The sequence below is a fragment of the Pollachius pollachius genome (assembly GCF_949987615.1).
Source record: "Pollachius pollachius genome assembly, chromosome: 9".
Classification (NCBI taxonomy): domain Eukaryota; kingdom Metazoa; phylum Chordata; class Actinopteri; order Gadiformes; family Gadidae; genus Pollachius; species Pollachius pollachius.
The window spans coordinates 15,229,972-15,248,008 of record NC_136942.1 but is presented as its reverse complement, the minus strand read 5'-3'; the positions used below and the strand labels follow the sequence as shown (position 1 = coordinate 15,248,008).

The 18,037-nt window shown below is 42.8% G+C and overlaps 1 protein-coding gene across 1 annotated transcript; it reads right to left on the bottom strand.

Moving 5' to 3' along the window:
- Nucleotides 1-3,513: 3,513 nt before the first annotated feature.
- On the bottom strand, nt 3,514-15,634 carry sv2bb (synaptic vesicle glycoprotein 2Bb; the record flags this gene model as incomplete). The annotated part of the gene is made up of 14 exons (XM_079743171.1): nt 3,514-3,697; nt 4,527-4,686; nt 5,008-5,208; nt 5,648-5,781; nt 7,083-7,171; nt 7,499-7,586; nt 8,069-8,157; nt 8,700-8,813; nt 10,179-10,268; nt 10,773-10,906; nt 11,688-11,839; nt 12,588-12,768; nt 14,414-14,640; nt 15,393-15,634. 14 exons carry the CDS (start codon nt 15,632-15,634, stop codon nt 3,514-3,516), a joined length of 2,085 nt encoding a protein of 694 aa, XP_079599297.1.
- Nucleotides 15,635-18,037: the final 2,403 nt, after the last annotated feature.

The following is an 18,037-nucleotide window of genomic DNA, read 5'->3' as shown; positions in this document are numbered from 1 at the left end:
GTGTTCTTTATAATCAGTTTTATTTTCACAGCCACAGATACACATGAACCAAACACCAAAAAGTAAACCTTTGACACAAAACAGATTTCATTCTTTTCCACATACGAAACAACCCAAAATCACACAGTTCATAAATACAAAATATAAAAAAAGAACCAAATATGGCTTTTTGTTTCTCCTAACTGATGCCTGAACAAAGGTCCAAACCAATGAAAACACACAGAAAAAAGCAAATCGATACATACCAAAATACACATTGAATTGATCAGCTGTTGCTTTGACCAGCGCTGTAGTGGTCGAGTAAAAACACTGAGAAGCAGACAAAACCAACTGATTATTCACACATTGAAGAGACACTTATGGGGTTGATTCTGACTTATTTTTCTTTTCTTTGCCATAACAAAATATCAACATGCACTCTCATACGATTCTTAAATCATTGATCTGTCCATTTGGATCTCTGTGGTGTTGCTTGTGCGTTAGTCGGAGGTGAGAGGGGAGGAGTGCAGTGCAGACAAGAGTCTCTTAAACCCTGTTAAGCTACATGGTCGACAAACACACACAATTGTCCAGGAGAAATTCAGTGGAGGAAAAGTAGTGGTAACTTACAGCCCCGTATGGAGACATCATTTGTGTTACCCATGTTTTATGTATTATCTTTTTGTAGTGTGGCTGTGGGTAAAATTCAACAACAGTTCATATAAATCGCCGGAGAGTGCGCCAATATAGTTTTTTCCTCTTTTTAAGGAAATTGCTGATAAGCATAATCCTGACAAGAATCATAAACACTTTCCTCGCCTTGTCATTCAAGATTGTATTTAGCCCAGTAGAGGAGATAAGGGACACAGAGGCATATGCATTGTTCCAACTAAATGGGTGATGAATGGTGGTTAGTGGAAGCAGACAAGGCAGAAAGCTCTTTTTTCTTTCCTTCTGTCATAAAGTTCAACACAGAGTAACATTACTCAGGAACAGGTTTCCCCAAAAAACAACAAAGAAATTTGTCAATAAATCCATACATAATTTTAGCCTCCACAGACAGCAAAGTGAGGCCAGTCCAGTGAGTGACAGTAATGGGAAAGCAGGAAAACAATTCTTTCAGTTGCTCAAATGGTCTTTTACACCGGCAGAGAACTGCAGTGATGGAGGACCTAATTAAAACCCTGTTTCCACACAGAGTTTAGATAGAGCCACTCGTAGAAGATGTTGATACAAGGGTACATCAGGATATTGCAACGGCCGAGCATGAAAAAACACAACACTTCTTCCATGCGTCAAAAGATAATCTTTAGTTATATTTAGTTAACATATGAGCCAAAAGAGTTTGGGAAATTTCCTTAATGTTCTTTTTATACTCTACACTCCTCCAACCCTATACTTATTGCTCCAACCTAACTAAATAGCTGTGTGAACAACAGATTGATTGCATTTCTTATCAGGTTATAAACACTGTTTGTACCATCCTTATACAGACCAGCGATGTGTCACAGTTGTTGTGTCACAGATGCTTTGATTTTGAGTTTCATAAGGCATTGGCCAAATTTATTGTAGTTTTTAGCAGTGTTTAGAGCCTGTTGATCAGTCTGACTCATTCACTCGCCCGCAAGGTCAGACGTCTGCAAAAATAAGGTCTGAAACCATCTTGTCCCTTAGTGTTGAGTTTCAACACAAAGGACGTTATAAGAACCAACACAAGCATATACATAAGATACGATTAGCCGTAAAGAAACCACTCCCTGGTTTTGTTATGAAGCCACATGTTAGTCACATCACAAACATGCAGTCGGTCGGATGGAAACGTGGTCTCATGTTGTTCATCGGTTTCTTGAATTCTTTGAAGAAAATAATTCTTTATATTTTTATATGTATATATATATATATATATTTCTTCAGATCTCTGTTAATATCAGGACTCAACACAGGTCTTTCAAGTAACATATACAGCAGGCATGGACTTGAGTGTGAATGTTCAAAGAAGAGAAAAGGGGGAAGAATAGACACGCATACACAAATAATCAGGCTGTTCCGATTATCACTTCTCTTTATCACTATTTTGAGCTATTTTATCATTGAAGACATGGAGGGCCAATTTTTGCTGACAGTACAAAAAGAGAGAGGGATGTGTAAGCAAAGCCAAATAAAGATTTTGATAATGGAACAGGTTAACCATACCATGGAGGGGTTGACATGGGCTCAAATAGTCAATATAAATACTGCTAACATTGGAATGTTTTATGCTTGAAAGTTAAAGCTGAATGAAATGACTCAAATTAGAGATTAGTTATTCATTCAAATGCTTAGCTCCATTACTAACCATATTACTCAAAATCACAGCATAACCCACTTCAGACAAAAACAGATATAGACACTATAGATATATGAAGATTGGCCCTAAACCAAGTTTCAGTCATATTTTAAATTAAATAATGGACATTCAATGAGGTAATATTAAAATATATATTATAATAATTGACAATGGTGCACACAACCAAAGTTAATTGTAAATGAAAATAAATTGAAGTGACCACTTTTTTATACACTAGCTACTTTCGTAGTAGCTAGCTACTTTCATAACATATCAAATTACATTTAGGTGACCTAAATGTCCATTCCATCATGTAAACCATAGCCCCAATATTCAGCTCATTGTATCCGAGCACACACTAAAATGAGTCTAAAATCCATTAACTTTAAATAATAATAAAACCAATTGAATAACGCTTGTTTTGTGGATGCAGTGCGGAAATCCTGTCTTTGTGTCATCAACTATGAGTTTAATATACTCCATGATGACTTTTAGTCAGAAATTGAAACATGAAGTCATCCAGACTAGAATTGTCCCTCCATAACATCATGTCATTAACTACTTTGTCATATCGTCAATTTCCTCCTCCATTCAACTCACAATGGGATCAGCATGGGCTCATTGTTATCAAACCTCAGCCTCAGGGATATGGCTTTGTGGTTTTAATGAGGACACAAAATTAATATATCATTTATTCAATTCATATTCTTCTGTATTAATGGTGCCATGAAACTACTCTCTTCCTCATTTTTCCCAGCCCTGTCAATATCCTCTTTCATAATTTCTGTTCTCATTGAATTAGTGTTTCTTATTAAACTTTCAGGGTTCTTCCTCAACATCTACACACTCAGTAGCTGCTGAATCGCACACAAACGTTTCCAACGCAACAAAAACAGACTTTATGAAATATCAAATTGCAAACCGAGCTTCAAGGTTCCTGTTTTTGATTGCCACAACTGATCGCACCACAATGGAATAATACCATCAAATCAAATCAGCAGTTTTCGATGTTTATATGTTTTAGTTGTATTTGTTCTTTTTTGCAGGGGAGGGGCAAGAGGGGGTGTTAAATTTGAAACTTGCACCTCTTGGGCTCTCTCTCTCTCCCTCCTCTCTCTAGACACGAAACACACCACCCACCTGCGTCTCCTCTCCTGTTCTGATGCAGTCCAAGCCTCCCCCCCCCCCCCCCCCCCCCCATGATTTTCTCACTGGAGGATTTTCTCGCGGGTGTCGGGCAGCTTGAGCGCCACCAGCCCGCCGCAGATGAGCGCGACGAAGGACAGCAGGATGGGGATGACCTTGGTGATGCCCACGAAGCTGGCGAAGATAGAGCTGCCCAAGATGGCCGCCAACTTGCACATGGCGTTCAACAGGCCGAACGCGGTGGCCCTAGGAAACCACAGAGACAGGTAGGCCACTGATTAGAACTATTATTCAATTCTATTCAATAGTTTTTTTGTCTTGGCAGATCCCAAATTGTTTTTTAGGAAGGCCATAGAGGAGAGAGTTAGGCAACATCCACACTAATATTTATTTTGTTTTAAAACTAAAATGTTCTCAGTTTTGGCATCGTTTCAGAAATAATTTCCATCAATAATGCACGACTGAAATACTATCACGTGACCGTTCCCGTTCACTGGGCATGGCCGTGCCGCTGTGGACAGGAAGCAGTCTACTCTGCTATTCTAGTCTTGTTGCTTATCTGCGTCATCGTTCTCAAAAGTCTGTGTTCCAGCCCCTTTAAGACGAAAAAGCAATCAGCTTTCAATCTGAAATGGGGTAAGCAGCAGTTTTAGGGGTTCTAGAACGCCAGGGTAGTGTGGACGCTAGGTGTAAAAATTGCAAAAGTGATGTATTTGGTGTGGATGTGACCTTAGAGTGAAGAGGTCGATAGAGTGGGAGTTTGGTGATAAAGATCTAATGAATCTAGAACTGGACTGGCTGTACCTTATTGACCACTGCTTAGTGTCAACCAAAGGTCGTTGCTAGAAGTGGATAAGTAGTGTGCGTTGATTTCTTTTTTGAAACCTCTGTGCTTATCTTATTACTTTCTCTTCAAAATCACTGCAACAAAACAGGAAACCTAGCCTAACTCCGCCCTGTTTTCACCGTTGACCTTCCCTAAACGTCGAGCCTACCTTTTACACATCTTTATATATATATATATACACCCATATTGATATTTGAGGGTTGACCCAGCCTGGAGGATGCGGGGTACCTTTTGGAGGTGGGGTACAGCTCCACGGTGACCACCTCGATGCCGTTCCACGCGGCCGCGCTCACGCCGCAGAACAGGCACTGCATGGCGATGATGGCGGCCTGGCTGAAGCTCAGGAAGAGCAGGAAGGTGCAGCCCGCCGACACCAGCATAGAGCCACCTGCAGGGGGGGGGGGGGGGGGTGGTTGGTCACCGCTTGGGAGGCACTGCAGGAAAGTACAGATTTTGCGCTTCCGTAAAGCATGAGAGCTCCCCTACTGCGCATGCATCTTCTCGCTTTTAGTTGTACAATCCTGTGGTTCCCAGGATAAACTAAGGTTTCATGGTGAGGGAGCTTCCCCCCTCACCATGAATACATCGTTTTGGCTGAATTCTGCCTGGACCTTGAACGCTTCTTGAACACCAGCCAAACTAATGACACATATCCGTATTAAAAAACAACAACAAATAAAACAGACCAATATATGTGTGAGTCAGTCACCTATGATCTTGACCCGGCCGACCTTCTCCATGAACAGGGCGGACACGATGTTGCCCGGCAACACGGCCAGGCTGCCCAGGAAGCTGACCAGGTAAATGAGGACATCGTTCTCCTCTACCACGTCAAGGTGACAGCCTCGTTTGTTTTGGTGCCAGGATACATTCTCCAATTTACAGTCAATGAATTTGTCCTTCCACAGGTCTGGGGAGAACAGGAAGCGGGTATGGTGGCTGGCACTAGATTCTAGATACTGTATAGAATGTATGATAGGGTACGAGGCCATATGATATACAGAGAACTATCTACAGTACAGAACTGACATGTTTGTCTCTCGGTGGTTGTTAAAGCAATGAAAAGGAGAATAACACGTGATATACACAAACACAGGCCTTGAAAGACAATACTAATATATATATATATATATATATATTCATATATATTAGCATATATTATATCTATGCCATCTATAATCTATATAAGAATATATAGGATATATAAGACGTAGAGAAAAAAATAAGTGAGACGGATCAAGTAGAGTGTACTCAAATCGAGTTTCCATAACTGTCCGGAGCCCTACCATAAAAAGAAGAAGCTACAGTGCTTCTTAGACGCTGACACCACCACCACCACCACCACCTACCTGTGTTGATGAACTCAGTGGACCTGATGGTGCAGTTCCTAAACACTGTGTCGCTGGACCTGATGTCCTTAAAGTAACAGTCTTCGAACAGAGAGTCCTCAAACGTCACTGACTTGATCTCTATGTTGATGAACCTATTAGGATGGGATGAGAGACACACACACACACACACAAACGGACACACGCACACACACCCGCGCACACACACACACACAGGCAGGCAGACAGAGAAACGTACAAGGATACGTTTACTTCTATGATGCTCGTAGCACTAGAATATAGAATGGACAGAATGGGGCCTTCCAGGTGTGACGATGGTTACTGTATTTGGTAAGCCCAAATAAGCTTTACCATCTTGGACGTTGCTATGGAAATGATCCTAGTTCGAAAAGGCATTGTGATCAGAATGTGGTGGAATGTTCCTTTCCAAATTAAAAACAATACTAGGGGGATGTAGAAAGGCCCATTTTTGTCCATTTCCTCTGTGCATAGCATAGAAGTTGCAGCATATACAGTCGTAATACTGTATACAACTGGATATTTTGTGCACCAGAATGGAGTCTAAGCTTGAACAATATACATAGATACATAGACATATCGATACTGTATATATAGGCTGTATATATAGTATACAGAGTAACATCAAATGTGTATAAACAATAGATGGCTGCACTGTACAGGGAATATGTATTTGTCTGTATGTACACTATTTCTATGAAATTAGAAAGAACAGAAAATTCCCCAAAAATTTCCGGATGACACATATCAAAGGAAAATTGACTTTGAAACGATCAACCCTGTACACACGGATTACACACAAATGACTCGGGTAATGATTTACTATGTCACTACCGAAGTTAACCCCAGCATTGCAGATCGCTCTGAGCTCGGGTTTCCCTGGTATATTGTTGAATGTGAAGGCCCCGATAACCTTCAAATTGAATCCAAAATGGTGTGTTCGCACAGAGAACCCAAGCGATGCACCGCATTCTGCTTCCATTGCCGTAGTGGGAGTCTATTGGCGCAGTGTTGGTCAAACCTTGCCACAAGTCCCACAGAACACTGCTGCGTTCAACTGGCCAACAACATCAGATGAATGGTGGCCTAAGGAACTGGTGTCTTTAAATATAATATGAGACTATTAAATCCCTCTCTGGGTTTATTTGAAGTTGAACCCCTTTGAAGCAAGACTTGCTGAGATTGTGTGGGATAATGCGTATTAGTATGGACTGCTCGAGCAGGTATTAGACGGATATGGAGTAACTCCGGGTGTCATTAACATACAGTCCACACTCCGTAGGGACTCTATTGTACCCTAACGACATCACTGTGCTCAACAAGTCGATGCAAACACGCCAAATTGGAGTTTGTTGTAAGACTGTCGGGGCCTTCAGGCTTTTGATGTGGCTCCTCTCTGTGTTCCAGCGAGACCTACTCATCTCTGATGTATTCTCCTTCTCTATGGATCTGGTTTTCTAAAGAGAAGTTGAAACGGAATCGCTCCACGCGCTCTCCATGGAACACCTTGATGGAGAAGGAAAGAATCAGTTACGTCAACGGCATTTTGTGAGTTTTCTCGCAGTTTAGCTGTAGCACACTCTGACATTTTCTGCATGGACCTAAACATAATAATGTCAAGTAGAGTCATTAGCCAAGCAAATGTCAATATAGATGTAGACACAATTTAAATGGAGATTGACTTTACTCAAAGGCTCAATGCTAAAAGGTACATGGGTAATGCTTTACACATGAGCTTTGAACTTTTTAATTGATAAAGTCCCTGTTTCTGTGTGTCTAGCCTTGTATCTTCTATGTCAAAGGCTGTCCCTGTAGGATGGGTGGAACTCCCACCTTGGTGATCACTTTGACTCTTGCTTCATACTCTTCATTCTGAAGATGTTTGATCATGTCAGGGAACCACACGGACAGACCATAGTAACTGGAACACAACAGTCAAAAATAGACACACATTAACCAGGTGGCATCAAGGGTAATTCAACCTAGCTCTAAATGCCCCCATGACCTAAACATCAGGTGCAGCCGGGCAGGGCTTGTATGTCACAACATTGCATCGCATTGACTGCCTCCATTTTAAAAACATATTGGAATGTTAGTTATTGTGTTAGTTGTAATGTTTTTTGGGTCATTGTATAGTAAATAATTGTGAAATGATTTTTCATTTTGAGGAGACTTTGATGCGTTTATAACTGCCAGAGCATTTCTCATGCAAGACAGGCTGGGGCTTCAGCATGGGCACAGAGTTCCATTAGCATGTAGCCTAGGTTACGTCATATTTACATTGCTTTTGGATTTCAAAGTTCTACAAATCTCATGAGTCCTCTCAATATGGCCGAGTATCGACCACCAAATTATCCCATAAAGCCCTGTATGTGGTGTATCACAGATAGCATAGACGCTAACCTGAAAGCCATACAGAACCAGATAATGGCGAGGAAGAGAGTGGTGATCCTCAGCTCAGCCGACAGAAGAGACGCTACGTTCTTTAGCACCTGGGGGTAAAATATGGAGATCACTAAAGCAGAACTGGTTAGGATTAAATGTATGAAAGGATTTCCTTATACACCTGAGCGGAATACAATAAACTGCTCCCAGTTTCCTTGCTATATAGATATTCATATTAACAAACCAACAGAGCAAAATAATACTAATTCTATATGGCGCTGTAATCCCAGGTTTTGTGTATTCGTATAATACAAATTTCAATTTCATGTTGTTTAATGTTAATAGATGTGAACTTCCTATGACACAGAATTATGTTTTTCTTATCATTGAAGTAATGTCTCCCAGGACCCCATTTCCTGTCAAGGATTCTGTAATGCAGACGATAGAGTGCTGTGTGTGTGTGTGTGCGCGTGTGCGTGTGTGCGTGTGTGTATGCGTGCGTGTGTGCGTGCGTGCGCGTGTGTGTGTGTGTATGTGTGTGTTGGTTTGCGTGCGTGTGCGTGTATGTGTGTGTTGGTTGGTGTGTGTGTGTGTGTGTGTGTGTGTGTGTGTGTGCGTGCGTGCGTGCGTGTGTGTGTGTAGTACACACTAGTTTGCAGAGTGTGGCGGAGCGGACGGCCCAGCGCTGTATGGCCGTCCCGGTAGCACTCTGGATCTCGATGAACTCATCCTCAGCCGTCTTGGGAGCCTTGATGTGGGTCACCTGAAACACAACGCATGCATTCAGCTTGCAGTAGGACAACACTTTTTGAATTCTGTAAAAAATAGAAGCATAGTGTAGAAACTTATCCTAGCCATCGTTGTTGTACACCGGGAATGGGTTAACCTAGCAATTGTAAGAGCTTTGCACTTGTTTCTATGAATAACTTTACTGTAGCGACAGCGATATATTGTTGTTTCTCTTTCTTCTGACAAATTGACTTACTGTAAGTCGCTTCGGATAAAAGCCTCTGCTAAATGTCCTTGATGTTAATGTAAAGGTAAATGCACCACCACTATTCTATTTGATTTTATATTTAAAACAAAAAAATGCTACTCTGTAGTTCTCTCTCTTAATGTGTACTTCTGTTTCCCCTACTACGTAAACGAGATGACCATGGTCCTTAGAAACTCATCGCCCATAACTGCCTGCCGAAAACGGTGTGCGACTCTTGGATCGTGTATGATTAAGTACAAGTAGTGGTGGTGGTGGTGGTGGTGGTGATAAATGGAGATAGAATGACTTGTATGTGCTAAATGTACTATTGTTGCAGGGTCTATTATAGATATCCTCGTGATGATCTATGGATGTTTCTCCCATTCCGTCCCTCTATCTAATGTCTGCAGGTCTGAATGTCTGTCTATCTGTCTTTCTGTTTGTCAGATCTCTCTGTCTGTGACTTGTTTGTCTGTCCGTAATTGTCTGACTGTCCGCCCTTAGCTCATTATCTTATTAATTTAGTTCATTAACTACTTTAGATTATTAACACATGTTCTTTAGCGCTGCTGTTATGCAGCACATTAACCAGAAGCTGTTCAGTCCCAGTCCCATTTCAGCACGGCCCGCTGGGACGGGAATTAAATGACTGCAGGCTAAACGTAACGCACAGCCCTTATTAGTAAAGGCAGTTCATGCACTCCTTTCCTGCAATTTGGCAATTATTCAGAAAGTGTATTCAATTATGCAGTAAGTGGGAAAGATGGAAGTTTTCAAACAGCAGGGCAGTGTGTATTCCACAATCTATTGTACATTTATCCCACTTATTTTCAGGGGCCTTTTTGAAACTTTGCATTGGCATTAATGAAAACCTATACTATTATAAGTCAATTATTTGGTGTATAAATGCAAATGCATACATTCTTAAACCTAATCACTTTAATCTAATCTACTTTGATCGAGGTCAGCTTATTTTGTGTGTTTTTGTTGCTCTTATCCGACAGATCAAAAGTTACCGTCTCCAATATGAAAAACAAGGGAATTGACAGTGAAGTGATAGAAGCAGGACCAGTGGGTTGAGCACATACAATATCAAAGAGCTCATAAGGGCTCTCTGTATGAGGCCATCGATGGCTCTGGGTCAGTACTCACAGTGAAGACCTTCTCCGGCTGGCCCTTGGCCCTCCAGTTTGTGTCGTGCACCCGCTTCAGAATCATCCACGCCTCGTCATGCTTGGCATTCTGCTCCACAAGCCCACGCACAGGCACAAACACACACACACACACACACACACACACACACACACACACACACACACACACACACACACACACACACACACACACACACGCACACACACAACCACAACATGGTGTTACACACAACTGTGCGATGATTAGGGATACATTTCATGAAACATTTGAGTAAATGAGTAAGTAAATAACCATATTTGATGAGAGAAAAGGTTGAAGGTCGAGTTTCCCATCTGAGGGAAGCTTATTACAAAGTGTTTGCACGTTCTACTATGTAATGTAACATTCTTAACTCAACCAGTATATAAGATCACAATAAAATGAATCAGCATGACCTGAAAAATTGTTTCAAATGACACCATTTTTTAAATCTATAAAATGGCTTAGATTATCAAAACAAAAATGAGGACAACAAACAAACAATATGAATACATAGTGAGTTGTGTTTAGTGAGTTGTTTATGAGAAGCGTGCATGTGAGTGCAGCACAGACCTCCAGGAGGAAGCGGGGGCTCTCAGGCATAAAGGTGAGGCCCACCAGGGAGATGATGGCTGGCAGGGCAGCCACCAAGACAAACACACGCCAGCTGTGGAACTGGAACTCTGTGCCCATGCTGAAGCCCCAGCCTGGATGAAACACACATACATGCACACACACACACGCACGCACGCATGCACGCACGCACACATACACACTCATCAAATATGGTTATTTACACAGACACACACACACACACACATACACACACACACACAGTTAGTTTTTATTCAGTTAAGATTGTAACACAGCATAAAGAAAAAAGGTTTAACATTTAAAATCCCTTGCAAGGTAAACAAGATGATGTTGCTGCACATTGTTGTTTATCCAGATATAGTCTTCCCTAGACTCAGTACATGTCTAGGTGTGGATAATAGGACCTGCCTGAACCTCACAGTCTACTAACCTCTGCATGAACCCAACTCCTCTCCTGCCCGGGGAGATTGATCGGAATAATTGGATTGTTTTTCATTTTGCTATGTGGCTTTGTGTTTTTCTTGGTTGATTTTTGACGCTTTGTTTTTCTGAGATCTCTACGGAGATAAATCTCCAACTTTTTTGAAGGAATACATTTTTTCCATTTTGAATTGTATTTTCTTTAGGACTTATACAAATTGAATTTGACCTGTTCAAATTGGCAAATAAGACAGTGAGATTTGCCAATTATTTAATTACAGTATTTGCCCTGAACTCATAGAAATAAGGTAACATAAATCTAATCGATGGGAAATCTGATCGATTTCAGCCTCATCCGATTACTCTGCAACCAATCACTAATTAGGAAAAGGCCTCTCTCCTTGTACTGCTTGAACAATTCGGCCAGCGTGTATGTGTTTGTGTGTGTGTGTTTGTGTGCGTGTGTGTGTTTACCGTATCGGGGTATGATGCCCCAGGCAGTGAAGGAAGCGTAGATTCCTCCGATCATCCAGAACATACACAGCCAGGACAGGTACTCCCCCCTCTTGCCCATCTGAAGAAACTCTGAGAAGTAGGTGTAGACGATGGGCACTGAACCCCCGATACTAGAGAGAGAGAGAGAGAGAGAGAGAGCGAGAGAGAGAGCGTGAGAGAGAGAGAGAGAGAGAGAGAAAAAGAGAGCGAGAGAGAGAGCGTGAGAGAGAGAGAGAGAGAGAGAGAGAGCGAGAGAGAGAGAAAGAGAGAGCGAGAGAGAGAGAGAGTTAAATGGAAGATATAGACACGTTAAATGATCAGATACTCAAATACTTTACTAATGACACCCCAGGGGAATTTAGATGATGCCAATCCACTGACCACTACCAATTAAATCAATGAAGTATGTAATAAACACTTTCTCCTTATGTCTGTGCGTATGTGTATATATTAAGGCCTTGTTCAGCGCTTTGTTCTAGACAGGCTTTCCCAGCCCCAACGCTAAGCTTGTGTGAACTGCCTGACTCAACTTCTGGGCAGGTCCTTTTCAGTGAAGGGGAGACACTTTGCCCCTTTTTTATACCCTGTTGAAATGCTCAAACCACAGGCACGGCCCCAAGACTGGGCGGAAGCCTCACTTGGCATGCTAAAGCACGGTGAAAGCCTGCAGTGGATGACCTGATTCCCAAGCAGGTATAGCTTAGGTCGATAAGGGCGCCCAGTATTTATAGATGGGGTATCATATTCTGTGTACGTTGTCTGCAAACGTCTATGTATGGATTTTGAGGCTACATTAGAGGATTGCAGGAGATAAATCAATCATTGAAAGGCATATGTTCAAATGGTCTCCAAGTCAAATGAGGGTGTGTGTGTGTTTACCCAAAGCCTGAGAGGAGCCTGAAGAAGAGGAAGAAGCCATATCCCTGGGCGAAGGAGGAGAGGCACGCAAACACGCAGTTGATCGTCAAGGCGACAATGAGGCAGCGCCTGCGGCCCACCTTATCCGCCAGGCCCCCCCACACAAACGCCCCCACCATCATGCCCAGGAACACAGTCAGACCTGGGTGGCAGAGAGGAGGGGAGACGGTGGGAATGAGTCGACAGTCTTCCCATACAATGCAAGTGACAGTGCCAAGCGGTGGCTGTGAATGAGGAATCTCACACACAGGCAACAATATCACCGCTGTTGATATTCAGAGATTTCAGAGCACTCGAGGACTGCGTGGATATACGAGTGGTGACATTTAAAAAGCAATAAGTCAAGACGACACGTTAGGAAGTTTGATCACTTTTTTTTACACACATTACTTAACTAATTGAGGCTCTTTTTCTCCATCTGTGGAATGGCACTGCGGGCGAATCATCTGCTAATCGATAGAAAGTAACCCTCACCCGCCCCCCGGCTTAAACTCTGCCAGAGAACGCCAGAGAGACCCAGCAGCCGCAATGGTGCCCAAGGGCAGAACAGGAGGCAATCAAGTGCTTTGACTGACTGCTGGCATCGCTCTTCAAATGCTGACTCAGAGCAACCAGAGCACATGCCCACAAGCGCCCACACAACTCCAGACACACAAGCTCAGTGCTCCTAGTGCACGGGTGAGGGAAGGAGTCCAGGACAGAAGAACGGGTACGAGTTGTTGGAGAGGTGGTAGAGGAAGAGAAGGAAAAAGTATGAGCTTTCACTGAGGAGGTTGAGAGAGAGGAGTAGGGCACCTACAGGGAGCCAAGACTCTGCATTGTGTGTGTGTGTGTGTGTGTGTGTGTGTGTGTGTGTGTGTGTGTGCGTGTGTGTGTGTGTGTGTGTGTGTGTGTGTGTGTGTGTGTGTGCGTGTGCGCTTAGTGTGCTTATAGGAGGTCCGATGGCTTACAGTCAAATAGGGGGTCGAGTTTAATCAGCAAATCTCATCTCAGAATTGTTTTTCCCAAATAATCATCATGCAGCGTCAGCTCCTTCCCCCTCAGCCTTCTAACACACACACACACACACACACACACACACACACACACACACACACACACACACACACACACACACACACAAACCAAAACAGCTGAATCACTTCTCCCTCCGTGTAATACCATTAGCTAATTAGACAGTGCTTCTTATTTGATGATATATTGGCCAATCCACCTAATACACTGCTGAACTTATTGGCGGTGTGTGTGTGTGTGTGTGTGTGTGTGTGTGTGTGTGTGTGGTGTGTGTGTGTGTGTGTGTGTGTGCGTGTGTGTGTGTGTGGTTGTGTTTGTTTAATCTAGCCCTTGTTAACCAGTTGTCCCCTGCAGCATTTCTAATGATCTGGATCAAGTGAATAATCATGGACCTAATAGAACAAGATTAATTAAAAACGAGTATGGCTCCTCTTGAAGCCGTCAATCCTGCATGGTAGATGTGCTTACAGTAAGTGGAAATGAAATATACAATTGAGTTTAAAGTAGTGTTCAGTGCTCACTTTTACTGCTTTTAAGTACCTTTTTAAACTTCCACTTCAATGTAGGCAATGTAGGCTTTTCTTCAATAACTCATGGAACTAATTGCGTCATGCTTTGATAAATTAATTACATAACGGTGTCAGCAACTTTCTTCATACATATTATTTTGTAGTTGGTTAATAATTCAAGGTACAATTGAAAAAAAAAGAAGAAGAAGAACGAAAAGAAAGAATGAAAAACATATTTGTATTGGCCATGATGAACTCACTTACCCAGCATTCCTTTCTCTGCGTTAGACAGACACAGGTCCTTCTCAGCGGAGGGCAACACGAACGCCACCACAAAGCACTCCACCCCGTCTGCCATTAGAGCCAGCCCCAGCACGATGAAGAGAGTCCACTGGAACCGTCCATGGCCACAGTCCTCCATGATCTCCTCATACTGTTCAGACAACTCCTCCAGCTCCGAGATCACATTACCTGCTGGCCTAGACTTGGCCCTGGGGGTGGTGAGAGGTAGGGAGAGACACAGTTAAGATTGCGTTGTGCTGATGTTCTGCCATTATGTTGGATAAGCCCTAAAGCTTTTCGACTAGAGAACAACAGGCAGAGGTGTTTAAACATGGAGGCTATTCTGAGAAACAGAAAAACACGTAGGACTGCGTTGAAAACTTTGTGCCTATGGTGCATTTGACAACAAACAAGTATCGCTTGAACAGTTAGAGAACAGAGAACAACACAACCACCACTCCTGCCAGAGCAGGAGTACTTTGCTGCTTCGACTGCTCGCTTAAACATTCTGGAATCAAACCCAAATGCTTCCAGCGTATCTGAAGGCCTCGCTAACCCCTACCATGTTCTTCAACAACGATGTTTCCGGAAAAAATAAATCACTTAGGCGTTTTGGATAAAAGCTAAACGAATGACACTCCACCAGGTTTGAGTGTGATTAGCCGTTAAAAGCCGTAAAAGCCGAAAACCTGCCTCTTCCGACATCACAAGTGGGCGTGTCCACCGAGATGGATGACGGACGGATGAGCAACGTTTTCTACAGTCCACTGGGTAGGCTGCTAGACTGATCTATCCAGCACACATCTAGGTGGAGACGCCCACTTGTGATGTCAGAAGAGGCAGATTTTCAAAACGGCTTGTAACGGCTAATCACATTCACAACTGGTGGTATAACACGTCAACTTTAATAAAAAAAATAAAGAGGAAGAAGGTATTCATTCGGCAATAAAATAGAAGCCACCTGGCGGCTCGCTGCGCGGCCTTGACCTCGTCCGGGTGGGGGATCCCCTGGTACTCTCCCTCGTACATCTGGTCCTCCTCATCGTGGCCCTCGGTGGCGTCGCTGGCCGCGTCCTCTTCCTGCGCCGGGTAGTCCCCCTGGTATGCGTACCCGTCCTGGCCCCGCCCCTCCCCGTATGACCCGTAGGCGTCCCCGCCGCCCCCCTGCTGGTGGTACGTGTTGTTGTGGTACGGGTCCGCCATCTTGGATCAGATCAGCCCTTGACTCTAATTGGTCGGATTGTGGGCGAGTGCTTAGAATTGGTCACAAACACCCAGGATCCTTGGCACAATGTTTTTGCTTCGACGGAAGGGTTGCTTTGAGTCTGTGTCGAGAGAGAGAGTAGTGACTATTTTGAGGGGCACATTTCCGTCACACACGGTCTTGGAGATGGAAGAGTACTGGTGTCGATGGGCGCTAAATCCAAGTCCTCACTTTTTAGTGATTCAGATTCCGGTCGTCCTGCATACCTGTTGACAGAGAGCGCAAAATGAGGATGCAACATGTAATAATTAACTTTTAAGTCACAACTATTAGCTTACAACAAAAATGTCAATGTGGCTTGGCACCTCTCATGTTCAGCATTGGTTTCTGCCCTTCTAAATCCTATTTTTCGTTTGTTTCTCTCAATCTCTCACACCCTCCCTTGCTCTCTCTGCCTCTCTTTGTATGTTCTGTGCCTCTGTGTCTTTCGTTTGTGGCACAACTAGGCAGGAAGCCACCAATGTGACCAATCACCATGTAATCCAGACCTTTACACCAGCCTCAGTATGACTATGGGAACCAAGGCTACAATGTAGCCCCCCCCCCCCCACACTCTCTGCTGTCCACCATCTTTGCTTTCCTCTGCACTTCACACATCTGCTTATCATCTTCAACCCGCTCTTTTCTTATTACATTGCTATCGTTAGCAGTTACATACACGTGGAAAAGACGGATATCGTCACACAGAAATACCACTCAGTAAAAATATAGGATGTATAAGTATGTGAGGATTTGTAGTAGGGGGACATTAGCAACTCTTTGAAACACTAATATGACCAATATTTTTCAAACCGTTTGAAAGAGATAAGGGAAATTTAAGGCCAGGATGCCATGGTACTATGAGGTCACCTGATAGCGTTCACATATTGTTGGATTTGGCTGCCTGACAGCCGACAAATCGACATCCTCCTCATAACATATAACTGATTAAAAGCATGCATGTTCGTACTATGGAAGAATGTCATGCATGTTTATGCTTCCCATTAGGTCAGCTTGAATCCCATTCATTATTTAAGGCCTCCACAGGCTTCGTTTTACTCGAACTAACGCAGGCAATACTTTTATTATATCTGCAGTGTGTTACTGTAAATCACACATTTTGTATTTACACTAAAGAAACCATTGAAAACGTTGTTTTTAGATCAAACACATCTGCTCACTTGTTCAATCAAACATATTGTAAGACATTCCCGTTGGAATCAGACCATGTTGTCAGAAGTCATGCTAGCAAACCCCCAACTCTTCCTGCCTCCCATTGAACTCACCGAATGGGAAGCACTGACTGGAGACACTGGAGTCACTGGAGCCATTAAATTAACGACTCCATTAAAAAAAAGCACCATAATGAACATTTCTCTGTTCTCTTTTCACTTTCCCTCTCTATCTCTCTACCCTGTCTCTCTCGCTCTTAATATTTCTTTATTGATATTTTAATATCATTATCATTAATCTCCTTCACACCCTCACTCCTCATTTCCGTTTGTCATTCATTATTTTAATCGTCTCTTTCTGCTATTTTGTGTCTGTGCAGCTTAAGCCCAAGCCAGGTTATTTCAACTTAAAATGATGATATAATAATATCATAATAGTAATAATAATATAGTAGTTGATGATCAGGATTGAGGCAAATATACAAAGTTACTCTTATGTCATATCGTTCATAAACTATTCCACCAAAAGAAAACATGAATCACATGAAAACGATTTAAGTTAAATTGAAGTTTATTTTATGTAGAATTTAGCGCCTTAACTCCCCCTCGGTGAAAAGAAACCAGGGTGACTCATCTCCACCCAGCCTGAGCTGCAGGGCGTGACATATGGACACCGTTGGGCCCTATCTATTTTAAAACATGAGCGTGGGCAGTGGGCACTCACATTATCGCCAATCAAAATTGAACCGATCCGTCCACACTCCTCCTGCACTTATATGTCCAGCCCTGATATCCAGGTATGAAAGCTTCCATTCTAATAGTATTTTCTACTCGAAGCTCATTGGGCTGGCCACAAACTTGTTAGCAATATTTTACCGGCTGTGAATTCCGACTTATTTCCAACCTCTCAGAAGCAGCCTCCTGCTGTTGGAGCAAAGTGTTAGAGAGCTATGAATTAACACCAGAAGCCCATTCAGAACCAGTCATTTTGATAAGAATATTCAACAATGCAATTTGAAACTGCTGTTTTAGTTGTTTTGACAGAAAAACAGGGAGTTAGAGAGATGGATAGATGTATAGATGGATGGATGGTTACTGGAGATAGAATTTAATTTCATGAGGCACATAAGCAGCAGAGATCCTTCTTCTCTGACAATCAGTCAAACAAATCATTTCTGAGTCCTGCAGCTG